Below are 16021 nucleotides of genomic sequence, written 5' to 3'. Positions count from 1 at the left end.
ACTTAAACCCGAGTAAGTAAATGATGGAGGCATTAGGACTAACCCTTTTTCTTTCTACACCATTATTTTTCAATTTTTTTTTACCACCTACCCAAAATCCCCCTAATTAACCCCTTTGAGCCTAAACCTTTTCATTTCTTAACCCAAAACAATCACCCTTTTTATCCACCTAAACCTTTTTATTTTACCCAAACAAACAAACAAACAAGTTCATCAAAAATAACTTTGTTTGAAAAAGAACGGTTCATCAAAATAGAATAAAATTGTGAAACATAAAAAGCCTTTCAAAAAACCGACGTTTGTTACGCTTTTCGCCCTTTTACTAACCACTAACCCAACCACCCACCTTTAGCCCAAGCCTAACCCTTCACCCAAAAAGTCCTCTTGATATTTACAAAGGTATATAGTTAAAAAGGAGGAGGATTGATTGCTTGGCAAGCTTATGGTAGGAGTAAGTTCCATGCCGCTCTCGAGTGATTCACTAAAAATACACCTTCGGCCGAGTGTTGAGTGATTCCCCGTGAGGTATGTGAACTTGTATATAAATGGAATTTTAAAAAGGTATGTTATGCCCTAATAAGTAATTTATCTTATGAAACGTTTTTTATAAATCATGACGAATAGGATTGTAAATAAATAAAAATAAAACCTAAATAAAGAATCTTGGAAATCCCAACACTCTATGACAAGCCCAAAAAACTTTCTCTTCTACCCATTCCATTTGGAATTGATAAAAGCCACATTATAAAGAGTTTTGCTTGAGGACAAGCAAAGATTCAAGTGTGGGGGTATTTGATGTGCACAAAATGCAACATATAAATTACATCAATTGTGGCATAAAACTAACCCTTTTTTAGTACTAATGTTGGAAAAAGTGTGCTTTTGTCTTCCTTTTGTATTTTCAGGATTAATTGAGCTCAAATTAACAAAAGAAGCAAAAAGACAGCTAAATCTAACATAAATACAAGAAAAGGAACAAAAGTGGCATGCCCGACCTCCCGACAGCATCTTCCCGAGCAAAACAAAGAAGACAGAAGACTGAAGACGCCCCATGCTCAGCGAGCACGGGGCCATGCCCAAGAGTCAGCAAAAAAGACAAACTCATAGAAGCTTCTATTGCCCACCACGGGGCCGTGCCCAGCGGACATAGGGGCGTGGTCAGCTTCCTGCAGACGCATTTATTGGAATTGCGAATTGCAATTAATGAAGAGAGAGAGTCAGATGGACACGGGGCCGTGCCCGAGCTTCTGTTCAGCATATAAATAGGAGTGTTTGGAGCTCTTGCAACTCATCCATTGGCACACCACCTCTCTCACACTTCACCCACCACCCACCACCACTATAACACCATCATCCACCACCATCATCCATTGTCCATCATAGAGTGTGTGAGTCGTCTCAGGATCCAAGATTGATCGTAAGAGTTCTTGACAATCAAAGCCATGTTTGCCTAAGTCTCTTACATCACTTGGTGAAGACAAGTGTTTAGTGTAGTACTTTTTATTTTTAATCTTTTGCACTTTTTAATTGGTTTTGTATTAATGACTTTAATTACTAGTTTCTTATGTTGAAGGTGATTCTTCCTTATCGTTTGTCCGTGGTGTCTTGGCATTATTTTACTGTCTATATAAAATAAAAGATTTTCACCATTCATATCTCCACGGTCTATATGGAGGTATGTTGGCTACCTGGTCGGGGGTTAAGGGAATGGTTTGGTAAGAGTCTTGCCATTGTTCAGTGTATAGATCCTGCAAAGGACCTGGGTCAAATTAGTAGGACCTCCTTCAATACCCAAAGGTATTGGATGGCGGGGGTCCAAACTCTTTGATCCCCTCATAAGTTAAACTACTATTAAAACTTTAACCCAACTACTTAGGACTGTATCCCTGCTGACTCAGACTACTTAGCTGAGGGTAACGTCGCCTTCAAAAGAGGGGCCTACCACATTATGCATTAATAACTTAATTAATTATCTTTCAATAATCCGACCCTTTAGGATTGTATCCTTGCTGACTCAAACTACTGGGTTGAGGGTAACGTCGCCTTCAAAAGAGGGGCCTACTACAATAACTAAGATAATCTCTTAAATAAGTGCAAAAGTGCGAAAATAATCAAAGGTTACACTACACACGAGTCGGATCCAAGTGATTCATCTTGTCTATCTATTTTTTTTTAATTTATTTTTCAGCATTTTAGTTAGTTTTACTTTCGTAGTTTAAAAACCTTTTTTCTAACTTTTTGATTTGACTAGACGTTGAGGATAAACCGGTACTAAAAGCTCTTGTGTCCTTGGACGACCTCGGTATCTTACCAACACTATACTACGTCCACAATGGGTGCACTTGCCCATATGTGTGTTTAGTGTTAGTAAATATCGTGTTTTATAAATTTAAAACTTGGCTAAAAAGTGTAAAAAGGGCTTAAAATATACACCTAAATTATATTACGCCTAATGCACATCAGTTAGCTCGGCAGATAAACGAAAAGGTCACTTGAGCTATATGTGGTCAACCACGTCCTAACATGGTTACCATGCGAGTCAGGTCTAGGTTCAAGTAGTGCACATAGGTTTACACGATAAACGAACACGTAATGATCATGGCAAACACATTGAACACGTTAACAGTCAGGCATACATCATATCCAAACTTATGCGACTCAGATGATTGGGCTCGCACAAGTTCAACGGCCCAATCATCTTGTGCGATTCGATAATTGAAGCCCAATAATATTCGGTCCAACCTGTTGTGCGTCCAGCACAACTTGTGCGACGCACAACGGGTTATGCGGCTGAAACAAACCCGACCCAACAACATAAGCAACCCAACATTCACACGGCCCAAACAAACAAACAGGAAAATCAACTTGTGCGGTCTATTTATCTTGTGCGATCCGGAACAGCTTGTGCGACTGGATATTGGGCTGTTCGGCCCAACATCATAACATAATTTGACATACTGTGTGGCCCAAGGTATTGTGCGATTGACATATCTTGTGCGATCCACAATACCTTGAGCGATCGTGCATAACTGGGTTGTACTGTGAACTCTAAACAGTTGCACCAAGCTTGTGTGACTGTCTTGTGCGACCAGTCCCTTTTGCGATCCGATAAGATCTTTTGCGATCAAGGGTGGTCTTGTGCGATTAGTTGTCTAATCCCCTAATTTCATGCAATCAGTTTCAATCATTCAACAGTTTCCTATTTTGCATTCATTGAGTCAAGATAACAGTTTCCAATCATGCAAATAATCGATCAAACTAAACATTTACAAATTAATTCTTATGAACCCTAGTTAATCATATAACAACTCATTATCATCATATCGAATCAAATAGCCTAATCAAGGTCCTTAATTCATCATTCAAACATAAACATCAACCATAATCATTTAAACATATTTGCACGGTTCCGGTTCTTGATTTCTAGCATACATCCTAATCATAACAACACAACCAAACCGTCCGAATCCAAACACATATGGCTGATTACATTCATTCGGTTCTAGATCGTTATTTTCATTACATGATTATCAACCCTATATTTAACTAACATATTACACATGTGGGCCGATTTACATGAACACTAACCTCAACAATTCATATCATAATCAATCATATATTATTCGTAAATCATCATGTAGGAACATATAAATCACAATATCATCTAACAAAACAATAACCATGAAACACTAACCGGTTAGAAGGTAGAACAAGGATGATCCGAACAAGAAAGTCTTCAAGAAAGAGGGGTGGGGCCGTCGGCTTCGAGAGAGAGGGAGAGAGATTTAGGGTTTGCTAAACTTTGTGTGTTTTGGTGAAGTGTAGAATATATACTAACACTCTAGGTGTTATTCGAACTAAGGGAGTGGGCCGAACCCTTCATGGGTTGCCCTTGGGTTTCGAGTACAAGGAGTGTGGCTTGAATTAACTTGTACGATTGGGCTAGTGTTGTGCGACTACATTAAATACATACATTACACACATAATCACATAACATAACAAACATTCCGTTAAAACCACGTATCACGTAATTACATATTGTTCAAACAAGTAACATCAAAGTACAACGAAAGGTTTGAAACACGAGTTGTCACATCATCCCCAAGTTGAAAGAAATTTCGTCCCAAATTTAGCACGTAGTTACTGAGGAAGCTAGTTAGGTTGCGTGGTTTCCTGGTTTTCCTGGGGTGTTACATCATCACCTAAGCACTCTACCCCACTTAACAAATTTGGTTACATTATCCTTAATCATATTTTTGACCAAAAAAATCACGACTTTACTTTTTTTTTTTTGGTTTCTTTTTCGATTGTTATAGCGAGTACCGAGACCATAATGAACCGAATCAGACCAATACCAACCTAACAATGTAGGTACTAATATTGTTATTCGCTTTATTGTTTTCCATTGATAATATAAACACGCCTCGATATCTTCTTGGGTATATCACTGCTTTAATTTATTTTTGTTTCTCTTTTGGTTGTTATAGCGAGTGTTGGTACCGTAACAAACCGAACCGATACTGACCAAACTCCCATCGTGTAGACCTATAGATTTTTAAAGGTTTAAAATTTTCTATTATTATAATTAATGTTGAGTATATCTTTTTTTCCTTGTAACTTTTAATATACGATGTTTTTTAAGAATTATGAATATGTCGTTGCGACGTGCCTGGACCTTATATATATCTAGGTCTTGATATAACTTTATATTGAAACCGTGTTGTGAATATTAATGTATAAGTAAACAAAAGACGGACGTAAACGTTATCAAAGTGACCTCATATTAAATTTTATTAAATAAATTAGCGTGGTCACCTATCTTCGTTATTCTAAAAATATTATAATCAAGTTTGGAATATACCACTGCAGCGTTTTTATTTTTATGCGCGTTTAAATTTCGTTAAAAACGGAGTTTTATTTGCAATAGAGTTTTTTTTTATCGTACGCCATAGTGAGTGTTGTCACAATACAGGTACCGTGACGAGCCAACTTATGTCATCGATCAAATAGATCAGTATCGACACTATCAGAACCATTACTAGTATTCTTTTTTATGGTTTCCAATCAATCTAAAATGCGGGTATACTTTCATTTGACTTTATCAGAACTTTAAAATAGTATTTGTTGGAGTGTATTTTACTACCAATACCACACATTTCGTAATGCACGTTAACCATCCTCCGAACCCTATAACTACGCTGCTCCTGGGCTCCCTCATGTATTTTCTTTCTAACTGTCGTAGACCAGAATATTCATTTCTTCATCTTTTCTCTCTCTAGATCTTATTTCTTAGTTTCTCATACGATGAAACTGGACCAAGAAGCCAAACAAGAAGGTGGTCATGACATGTGCAGGACCATCAAGTTCCTTGAACCACTCCCCAAGCTCTCAGCAATGGCCACCGGAAAAGTGGACGCCACTAGCGACGAGCTATATCCACCTGTCAACTTCTCCATGGTCGACTACGGCATCTACCGGTCCAGCTTCCCGGACTCCGCCAACTTTTCGTTTCTTACCGCCCTAGGCCTCCGCTCTATCGTGTAAGTCGTTAACACTAAACACACCAGGGGTGGCTTCACTGTATAAAAAAAAAAATAAGTTGTCGCTTAGGCGCCCCAATTTTCTTCATTATATACTAAAATCGAATTAACCGGATGTTAAACAAAAACATATATTTTTTTAACTAAAAGGACACGATTTAAGAATCGGTTCTGGAGGAACACCATTATGTACACACATTGATTTAGGCTGGCCTTTACTAAATAGATTTAAATTGTGTTGTAGATATCTGTGTCCTGAAAAATATCCGGAGCATAATTTGGAGTTCTTGAAGTCTAATCGGATTCAGTTGTTTCACTTTGGTATGGAAGGAACCAAGGTGCGTATTTATGGTTTTAATTCTGTCGGAAATTACTTGTTGAAAATAATGTAAGTAGTTTGTTTGTTGTGTTTCATCATGATATCTGTCTGTCTAGCTGGATGTATAAGATTCTTTGAGATCTGATCTGATGGTTTTCTTATCATCATTACTTATTGTTACTCGTACGGATTACGGATCCACATTTCAGGTATTCCAGGGCCAGTTAATTGAATTTGTGTCCTGTAATTTCCTCTGTAATTTCTTGATTAGTGTCCGTAAGCACCTGCGCCCACGGATTATGCCGTTGGTGAAAGTCATTAGTTTTTATAGAGGTTGAAGACTCAAAATCATGTAGTTTCATTTATTAAAGTACTCTAGAATTATTTTCCTTAAAATATTAGATTTTCCTAGCCCCAAGAAGCCATCCACTTTTTGACCACAAGGGTTTGTTTTTTAAAGGTTAGGAATTGTAATTCAGAAAGGAGCGGCGACGTAGCTTGTTGCCCGCGTAACTTCTAGTTTGATGTAACTTCGCAAGTTTGTTATATTTTAATGAAATAACAAAAGAAGCTTGATTAAATAACAATAAAATAATTTTACATCAACTATATATGTGGCCACTAGATTAACTATACACTGTTGAAGGTCTATATATCAAGACAAATAAAGAATGAGAACCGAGTTAATCTGATCTGGACAACCTTTAGAATTAATTTGGTACGGAGAAAACACCTGATCCTAATAGTTTGTTCATGAGGTGACTTGATCTAATATCTTTTTTCTTTTGATACTTATATATTGGATGCTTACATCGATAGCCTTTGTAAGGTGGTTGCCTACGGTATAAAATATATTAAAAGCATCCACAGTGGTGGGAGAGTGACGACGGACCACCACATCAAGCAAACTATGCACTAACTTCACTCCTCTCTCATCTCCCAGAGACATACCGCACACCTTTTATCTCTCTTGCAAACTACCCCACTAACTTCACTCCTCTCTATCCTCTCCCAGAGACGTACCGCACACCTTTTATCTCTCTTTTGTTGGACGTAATTTCCGACCCATCAAGTTGGATGGGGTTGGGCCGACTTGGAGTGCGAGTTTGTTAGAATGATTAGGGTATGAGGCGAGTTAATTACCAAGTGGGTTGATTAATTAATGGATCGGCTTAATGTAACTTTATTAACAAGTTGGTTGGATTAAAGGATTAGGATTAAACAAGTACGTTTATCACCTACTAGTTAGCTATTTAATTTGCGTTAAAAAGGTTAGCTTTTGGCTAGCAAGTTTGGGTAGTATATATAAGATGATTCGAGTCATGAATTCAACAAGAGAGTTGTAATTAGCTTTTAAGTTATTTTTCTGATTAATATACATGAGAGTTATTCACAAATCTTTGTTGTTCTTATTGATCGAGACTTGATATGACCCCTTTCATAGAAGTAGCCAGATTCTGCCAGGGACGGTCCGTGGCCAAGGACCTTGCGGTCTCCTTCACATCGTCATCCGTAGGTTCGACAAACCCCATTGAAGACAGTCTAACATGTCAAAACAATTGTGGTTCCAACTTCCAACTAAGTACCTTTTAGAGCATGTTAAGCGACTTAAGCGTGTTTTTTTTCCTTTTTTTCGTGATCAAGTGAGTCAACTGAAAATATATATTTTTTCGAGATACAAACCAAGCATACGAGATTATGTTGTCTAAATTATATGTTGTCCCAGAAAACCAAAGTACTTTGCTAGATATACTTGTAATCTTGAACTGCCAAATGTATTATGCATACACATTATGATGAACAGCACACATTTGGTACATGGAACCTTGTTGGCTGGATAGAGATATAGGATGTTTACTTAAGAGTTAAGACTGATGGATGTTTCATTACTCCAACTCCATCACCTTGTTGTCTAGATCTAAGTTTCAAGTTTCCTTTTGGTAACTCTGGGAACCCGTCAGAAAAAAAAAAAAAAAAAAAAAAAAAAAAAAAAAAAAAAAAAAAAAAAAAACCCTCACATGCCCCACCAATACGCTGCTAACTAGGTCCGGGTAAAGCACAACTTATGTCCACTGGAAGATGGATACGATTCCGAGACCTCTGCTAGAGGGGGATTAGATGCTTACTACTGAACCACCTCCTGAAGGTTACAAAGCTCTAACTTCGAGTATAACTTCACTATTTTTATGGCATTATCATGCAGGAACCTTTTTTCGATATTCCCGAGGATACCATTCGAGAAGCATTAAAAGTTGTCATTGGTATTTGATCTCTTCTTTTCCTTACTTGTATAGAATTTAGAATGTAATCTAAGTTGGATTCTTCTTTCTTGTTGGCAGATGTAAGAAATCACCCTTTGCTTATTCATTGCAAAAGAGGAAAGGTACTTGTGTCTTTTGAGTCCCATTATCACCCATCTCTAGTTACAAATAAAGATAAATATTTTTATTTATTTTCCTTGATTCAGCATCGAACGGGTTGTCTAGTGGGATGCTTAAGAAAGATGCAGAAGTGGAGCCTACTTTCAATTTTTGATGAATACCATAAGTTTGCAGCTGCTAAAGCTAGAGTCTCAGATCAGAGATTCATGGAGCTGTTTGATGCCTCTAGCTTGAAGAGGTAAAGCCCATTCCCATTGGCCCGCTTGGGCCGGAATAAACTTGAGTCCGGGAATATGTTTAGCAATTCAGGAATGATGTTTCTCATTCCTTGAGGATTGAGTGAGAATATTTTTAGTACTGTTAGGAATTTGATTCCTTTCTGCACCCGCTATTCGTGACTAGCTTGTTCTATGCATTTGCTATGAACTATTTGTCATTGGAATCTATCAAAAGGAATGAAAGTAACTTGATAAAAAGATATTTTGGTTTGTAGCATGTGGGAGTCTCGTGCACCGGGTTTGCCCTTTATAGTTTTATTTTTTTTTAATTTTTTTTTTTGAATCGATGCAAATAAAGAAACATTAATTTTCATCAGATTATACAGGATTCAAAGATGTGCTTATCCATGGGGCGAAGGATCACAGGGGAACCCCCCCCCCCCCCCCTGTTTTTTTCGCTCGTAGTGTTACTTTTACAAAAAAAAAATTGATTTTTTTATACTGTAAAATATTGGATTTTGAGAGTCCGCTGCCCACCACCTCCCCAATTTTTTATTCAACCTCCGCCACTGTGCTTATCAAGGTTATTATCTGAATAAGCAGGTGAAATTCAAAAAGTATTGCTATCATGTGGTTTAAGCAAATAATTAATAGAAAATAATAACCAAAACTTATAGAAAAACCTGAAAAGGTTGAATTCAAAGGCAGAGATGATAAGTGTCTGATTCCGCTCTAGAAGAGTCTCATGTTTGAATCTCGCTTTCACTGGTTTCTGCTTAGCCTGTGAAGGCCACCTGGTTAGTAGAGTATTGGTGGGCCCTAAAGTTATCCATATGGAAGCACTTCTAAGGCCCAAGAAATAGGTATGGACGAAGCAATTCGGGCCAAACTGTTGCACAACATCCAGCCTGTTACCATCTTTTCGTTGATAGCTCTATGGCCCGGTAACCCTTTAGCTATTAGGATAATAACATCTCTCTATAGCCCCATTACACAGTTTTATGCACTCTCTTGGCGGGTTGCTAACAACACCTGAGGAATCTTAGACATATATAAGCACATATGCATATTAACTGCTAATATCAGTTCTAATTTGCAACTAGACATATGAAACTTGCATACAACTTGCCTTCTTTATATCCGTCTCATCGAAGATCAACTAAATTAGGAGACTAATTGCAATGAACAATGAGTCGATATGATTCAAATTTATCCTTGCAACTTTTTAAAAATATGCTCCAATCCATAATTATGAGTCCATTTTAACAGTGTATTTATGGTTTCTTATTGTTAGTGTCAAAAGCTCTCTGCATAGATGCAACTAATACTGGCTTTTAATATTTTTTTCTTTTAAATCTATAATCTGCATGATTATATGTGCTTTAAGTCGTGGACCTTGTCCTTTATTAAATATAGAATTGCTAATGACTTTCTTGCAAGATTCTTTATTTTTTTAATTCTTTTTGCGGAAAGCAAAGTCGGCAGAGTGTATTCTAGGCAAGGTTTATGGCTTTTGCTAATGGAAGTTTACCTAATGTATTACTTATTGCATCAATAAGTGTTGACAACTTTATGGTCTGCTGATAGTGCTCATTGTTGCATGTTACCTTTTCTCAACTCACACCTGCTGCACTTTTAGCTAGAAAACAGGATGGTCACCGTCCTACTCCTTTTTACTAGACGTAGTAAAATGATAGGGTCGGGTCAAACGAATGTTTTTTTTTTGGTAAGGGCCCAAATGTGTCGGGGTCAAACAAGTAATTTTCGGTGAGGGTCAAAATGGGTAGGTTCGAGTTGGGTCAATTTTTTTTGGTTTCTTTTTTCGATTGTGTATAGCGAGTACCGAGACCATAATGAACCGAATCAGACCAATACCAACCTAACAATGTAGGTACTAATATTGTTATTCGCTTTATTGTTTTTCCATTGATAATATAAACACGCCTCGATATCTTCTTGGGTATATCACTGCTTTAATTTATTTTTGTTTCTCTTTTGGTTGTTATAGCGAGTGTTGGTACCGTAACAAACCGAACCGATACTGACCAAACTCCCATCGTGTTAGACCTATAGATTTTAAAGGTTTAAAATTTTCTATTATTATAATTAATGTTGAGTATATCTTTTTTCCTTGTAACTTTAATATACGATGTTTTTTAAGAATTATGAATATTGTCGTTGCGACGTGCCTGGACCTTATATATATCTAGGTCTTGATATAACTTTATATTGAAACCGTGTTGTGAATATTAATGTATAAGTAAACAAAAGACGGACGTAAACGTTATCAAAGTGACCTCATATTAAATTTTATTAAATAAATTAGCGTGGTCACTATCTTCGTTATTCTAAAAATATTATAATCAAGTTTGGAAGTATACCACTGCAGCGTTTTTATTTTTATGCGCGTTTAAATTTCGTTAAAAAACGGAGTTTATTTGCAATAGAGTTTTTTTATCGTACGCCATAGTGAGTGTTGTCACAATACAGGTACCGTGACGAGCCAACTTATGTCATCGATCAAATAGATCAGTATCGACACTATCAGAACCATTACTAGTATTCTTTTTTATGGTTTCCAATCAATCTAAAATGCGGGTATACTTTCATTTGACTTTATCAGAACTTTAAAATAGTATTTGTTGGAGTGTATTTTACTACCAATACCACACATTTCGTAATGCACGTTAACCATCCTCCGAACCCTATAACTACGCTGCTCCTGGGCTCCCTCATGTATTTTCTTTCTAACTGTCGTAGACCAGAATATTCATTTCTTCATCTTTTCTCTCTCTAGATCTTATTTCTTAGTTTCTCATACGATGAAACTGGACCAAGAAGCCAAACAAGAAGGTGGTCATGACATGTGCAGGACCATCAAGTTCCTTGAACCACTCCCCAAGCTCTCAGCAATGGCCACCGGAAAAGTGGACGCCACTAGCGACGAGCTATATCCACCTGTCAACTTCTCCATGGTCGACTACGGCATCTACCGGTCCAGCTTCCCGGACTCCGCCAACTTTTCGTTTCTTACCGCCCTAGGCCTCCGCTCTATCGTGTAAGTCGTTAACACTAAACACACCAGGGGTGGCTTCACTGTATAAAAAAAAAAATAAGTTGTCGCTTAGGCGCCCCAATTTTCTTCATTATATACTAAAATCGAATTAACCGGATGTTAAACAAAAACATATATTTTTTTAACTAAAAGGACACGATTTAAGAATCGGTTCTGGAGGAACACCATTATGTACACACATTGATTTAGGCTGGCCTTTACTAAATAGATTTAAATTGTGTTGTAGATATCTGTGTCCTGAAAAATATCCGGAGCATAATTTGGAGTTCTTGAAGTCTAATCGGATTCAGTTGTTTCACTTTGGTATGGAAGGAACCAAGGTGCGTATTTATGGTTTTAATTCTGTCGGAAATTACTTGTTGAAAATAATGTAAGTAGTTTGTTTGTTGTGTTTCATCATGATATCTGTCTGTCTAGCTGGATGTATAAGATTCTTTGAGATCTGATCTGATGGTTTTCTTATCATCATTACTTATTGTTACTCGTACGGATTACGGATCCACATTTCAGGTATTCCAGGGCCAGTTAATTGAATTTGTGTCCTGTAATTTCCTCTGTAATTTCTTGATTAGTGTCCGTAAGCACCTGCGCCCACGGATTATGCCGTTGGTGAAAGTCATTAGTTTTTATAGAGGTTGAAGACTCAAAATCATGTAGTTTCATTTATTAAAGTACTCTAGAATTATTTTCCTTAAAATATTAGATTTTCCTAGCCCCAAGAAGCCATCCACTTTTTGACCACAAGGGTTTGTTTTTTAAAGGTTAGGAATTGTAATTCAGAAAGGAGCGGCGACGTAGCTTGTTGCCCGCGTAACTTCTAGTTTGATGTAACTTCGCAAGTTTGTTATATTTTAATGAAATAACAAAAGAAGCTTGATTAAATAACAATAAAATAATTTTACATCAACTATATATGTGGCCACTAGATTAACTATACACTGTTGAAGGTCTATATATCAAGACAAATAAAGAATGAGAACCGAGTTAATCTGATCTGGACAACCTTTAGAATTAATTTGGTACGGAGAAAACACCTGATCCTAATAGTTTGTTCATGAGGTGACTTGATCTAATATCTTTTTTCTTTTGATACTTATATATTGGATGCTTACATCGATAGCCTTTGTAAGGTGGTTGCCTACGGTATAAAATATATTAAAAGCATCCACAGTGGTGGGAGAGTGACGACGGACCACCACATCAAGCAAACTATGCACTAACTTCACTCCTCTCTCATCTCCCAGAGACATACCGCACACCTTTTATCTCTCTTGCAAACTACCCCACTAACTTCACTCCTCTCTATCCTCTCCCAGAGACGTACCGCACACCTTTTATCTCTCTTTTGTTGGACGTAATTTCCGACCCATCAAGTTGGATGGGGTTGGGCCGACTTGGAGTGCGAGTTTGTTAGAATGATTAGGGTATGAGGCGAGTTAATTACCAAGTGGGTTGATTAATTAATGGATCGGCTTAATGTAACTTTATTAACAAGTTGGTTGGATTAAAGGATTAGGATTAAACAAGTACGTTTATCACCTACTAGTTAGCTATTTAATTTGCGTTAAAAAGGTTAGCTTTTGGCTAGCAAGTTTGGGTAGTATATATAAGATGATTCGAGTCATGAATTCAACAAGAGAGTTGTAATTAGCTTTTAAGTTATTTTTCTGATTAATATACATGAGAGTTATTCACAAATCTTTGTTGTTCTTATTGATCGAGACTTGATATGACCCCTTTCATAGAAGTAGCCAGATTCTGCCAGGGACGGTCCGTGGCCAAGGACCTTGCGGTCTCCTTCACATCGTCATCCGTAGGTTCGACAAACCCCATTGAAGACAGTCTAACATGTCAAAACAATTGTGGTTCCAACTTCCAACTAAGTACCTTTTAGAGCATGTTAAGCGACTTAAGCGTGTTTTTTTTCCTTTTTTTCGTGATCAAGTGAGTCAACTGAAAATATATATTTTTTCGAGATACAAACCAAGCATACGAGATTATGTTGTCTAAATTATATGTTGTCCCAGAAAACCAAAGTACTTTGCTAGATATACTTGTAATCTTGAACTGCCAAATGTATTATGCATACACATTATGATGAACAGCACACATTTGGTACATGGAACCTTGTTGGCTGGATAGAGATATAGGATGTTTACTTAAGAGTTAAGACTGATGGATGTTTCATTACTCCAACTCCATCACCTTGTTGTCTAGATCTAAGTTTCAAGTTTCCTTTTGGTAACTCTGGGAACCCGTCAGAAAAAAAAAAAAAAAAAAAAAAAAAAAAAAAAAAAAAAAAAAAAAAAAAAAACCCTCACATGCCCCACCAATACGCTGCTAACTAGGTCCGGGTAAAGCACAACTTATGTCCACTGGAAGATGGATACGATTCCGAGACCTCTGCTAGAGGGGGATTAGATGCTTACTACTGAACCACCTCCTGAAGGTTACAAAGCTCTAACTTCGAGTATAACTTCACTATTTTTATGGCATTATCATGCAGGAACCTTTTTTCGATATTCCCGAGGATACCATTCGAGAAGCATTAAAAGTTGTCATTGGTATTTGATCTCTTCTTTTCCTTACTTGTATAGAATTTAGAATGTAATCTAAGTTGGATTCTTCTTTCTTGTTGGCAGATGTAAGAAATCACCCTTTGCTTATTCATTGCAAAAGAGGAAAGGTACTTGTGTCTTTTGAGTCCCATTATCACCCATCTCTAGTTACAAATAAAGATAAATATTTTTATTTATTTTCCTTGATTCAGCATCGAACGGGTTGTCTAGTGGGATGCTTAAGAAAGATGCAGAAGTGGAGCCTACTTTCAATTTTTGATGAATACCATAAGTTTGCAGCTGCTAAAGCTAGAGTCTCAGATCAGAGATTCATGGAGCTGTTTGATGCCTCTAGCTTGAAGAGGTAAAGCCCATTCCCATTGGCCCGCTTGGGCCGGAATAAACTTGAGTCCGGGAATATGTTTAGCAATTCAGGAATGATGTTTCTCATTCCTTGAGGATTGAGTGAGAATATTTTTAGTACTGTTAGGAATTTGATTCCTTTCTGCACCCGCTATTCGTGACTAGCTTGTTCTATGCATTTGCTATGAACTATTTGTCATTGGAATCTATCAAAAGGAATGAAAGTAACTTGATAAAAAGATATTTTGGTTTTGTAGCATGTGGGAGTCTCGTGCACCGGGTTTGCCCTTTATAGTTTTATTTTTTTTTAATTTTTTTTTTTGAATCGATGCAAATAAAGAAACATTAATTTTCATCAGATTATACAGGATTCAAAGATGTGCTTATCCATGGGGCGAAGGATCACAGGGGAACCCCCCCCCCCCCCCCCCCTGTTTTTTTCGCTCGTAGTGTTACTTTTACAAAAAAAAAATTGATTTTTTTATACTGTAAAATATTGGATTTTGAGAGTCCGCTGCCCACCACCTCCCCAATTTTTTATTCAACCTCCGCCACTGTGCTTATCAAGGTTATTATCTGAATAAGCAGGTGAAATTCAAAAAGTATTGCTATCATGTGGTTTAAGCAAATAATTAATAGAAAATAATAACCAAAACTTATAGAAAAACCTGAAAAGGTTGAATTCAAAGGCAGAGATGATAAGTGTCTGATTCCGCTCTAGAAGAGTCTCATGTTTGAATCTCGCTTTCACTGGTTTCTGCTTAGCCTGTGAAGGCCACCTGGTTAGTAGAGTATTGGTGGGCCCTAAAGTTATCCATATGGAAGCACTTCTAAGGCCCAAGAAATAGGTATGGACGAAGCAATTCGGGCCAAACTGTTGCACAACATCCAGCCTGTTACCATCTTTTCGTTGATAGCTCTATGGCCCGGTAACCCTTTAGCTATTAGGATAATAACATCTCTCTATAGCCCCATTACACAGTTTTATGCACTCTCTTGGCGGGTTGCTAACAACACCTGAGGAATCTTAGACATATATAAGCACATATGCATATTAACTGCTAATATCAGTTCTAATTTGCAACTAGACATATGAAACTTGCATACAACTTGCCTTCTTTATATCCGTCTCATCGAAGATCAACTAAATTAGGAGACTAATTGCAATGAACAATGAGTCGATATGATTCAAATTTATCCTTGCAACTTTTTAAAAATATGCTCCAATCCATAATTATGAGTCCATTTTAACAGTGTATTTATGGTTTCTTATTGTTAGTGTCAAAAGCTCTCTGCATAGATGCAACTAATACTGGCTTTTAATATTTTTTTCTTTTAAATCTATAATCTGCATGATTATATGTGCTTTAAGTCGTGGACCTTGTCCTTTATTAAATATAGAATTGCTAATGACTTTCTTGCAAGATTCTTTATTTTTTTAATTCTTTTTGCGGAAAGCAAAGTCGGCAGAGTGTATTCTAGGCAAGGTTTATGGCTTTTGCTAATGGAAGTTTACCTAATGTATTACTTATTGCATCAATAAGTGTTGACAACTTTATGGTCTGC

At 37.0% G+C, this 16021-nt stretch overlaps 2 protein-coding genes across 2 annotated transcripts; both read left to right on the top strand.

The window, feature by feature from the left end:
- Nucleotides 1-5202: 5202 nt before the first annotated feature.
- LOC110910492 (tyrosine-protein phosphatase DSP1) lies at nt 5203-8729 on the top strand. Its single transcript, XM_022155130.2, has 5 exons — nt 5203-5540; nt 5785-5878; nt 8063-8120; nt 8199-8242; nt 8327-8729. Exons 1-5 carry the CDS (start codon nt 5305-5307, stop codon nt 8480-8482), a joined length of 588 nt encoding a protein of 195 aa, XP_022010822.1. The 5' UTR covers nt 5203-5304; the 3' UTR covers nt 8483-8729.
- A 2449-nt stretch (nt 8730-11178) lies between these two features.
- Nucleotides 11179-14714, top strand: LOC118490640 (tyrosine-protein phosphatase DSP1-like). The gene is made up of 5 exons (XM_035988410.1): nt 11179-11516; nt 11761-11854; nt 14041-14098; nt 14177-14220; nt 14305-14714. The coding sequence occupies exons 1-5, from the start codon at nt 11281-11283 to the stop codon at nt 14458-14460; spliced, it is 588 nt and encodes a 195-aa protein (XP_035844303.1). The 5' UTR covers nt 11179-11280; the 3' UTR covers nt 14461-14714.
- The last annotated feature ends 1307 nt before the right edge of the window (nt 14715-16021 follow it).

Source organism: Helianthus annuus, chromosome 3, assembly GCF_002127325.2.
Source record: "Helianthus annuus cultivar XRQ/B chromosome 3, HanXRQr2.0-SUNRISE, whole genome shotgun sequence".
NCBI lineage: Eukaryota > Viridiplantae > Streptophyta > Magnoliopsida > Asterales > Asteraceae > Helianthus > Helianthus annuus.
Note: the sequence above shows the minus strand (reverse complement) of the source record. Positions and strands in the feature narration are given on the sequence as shown.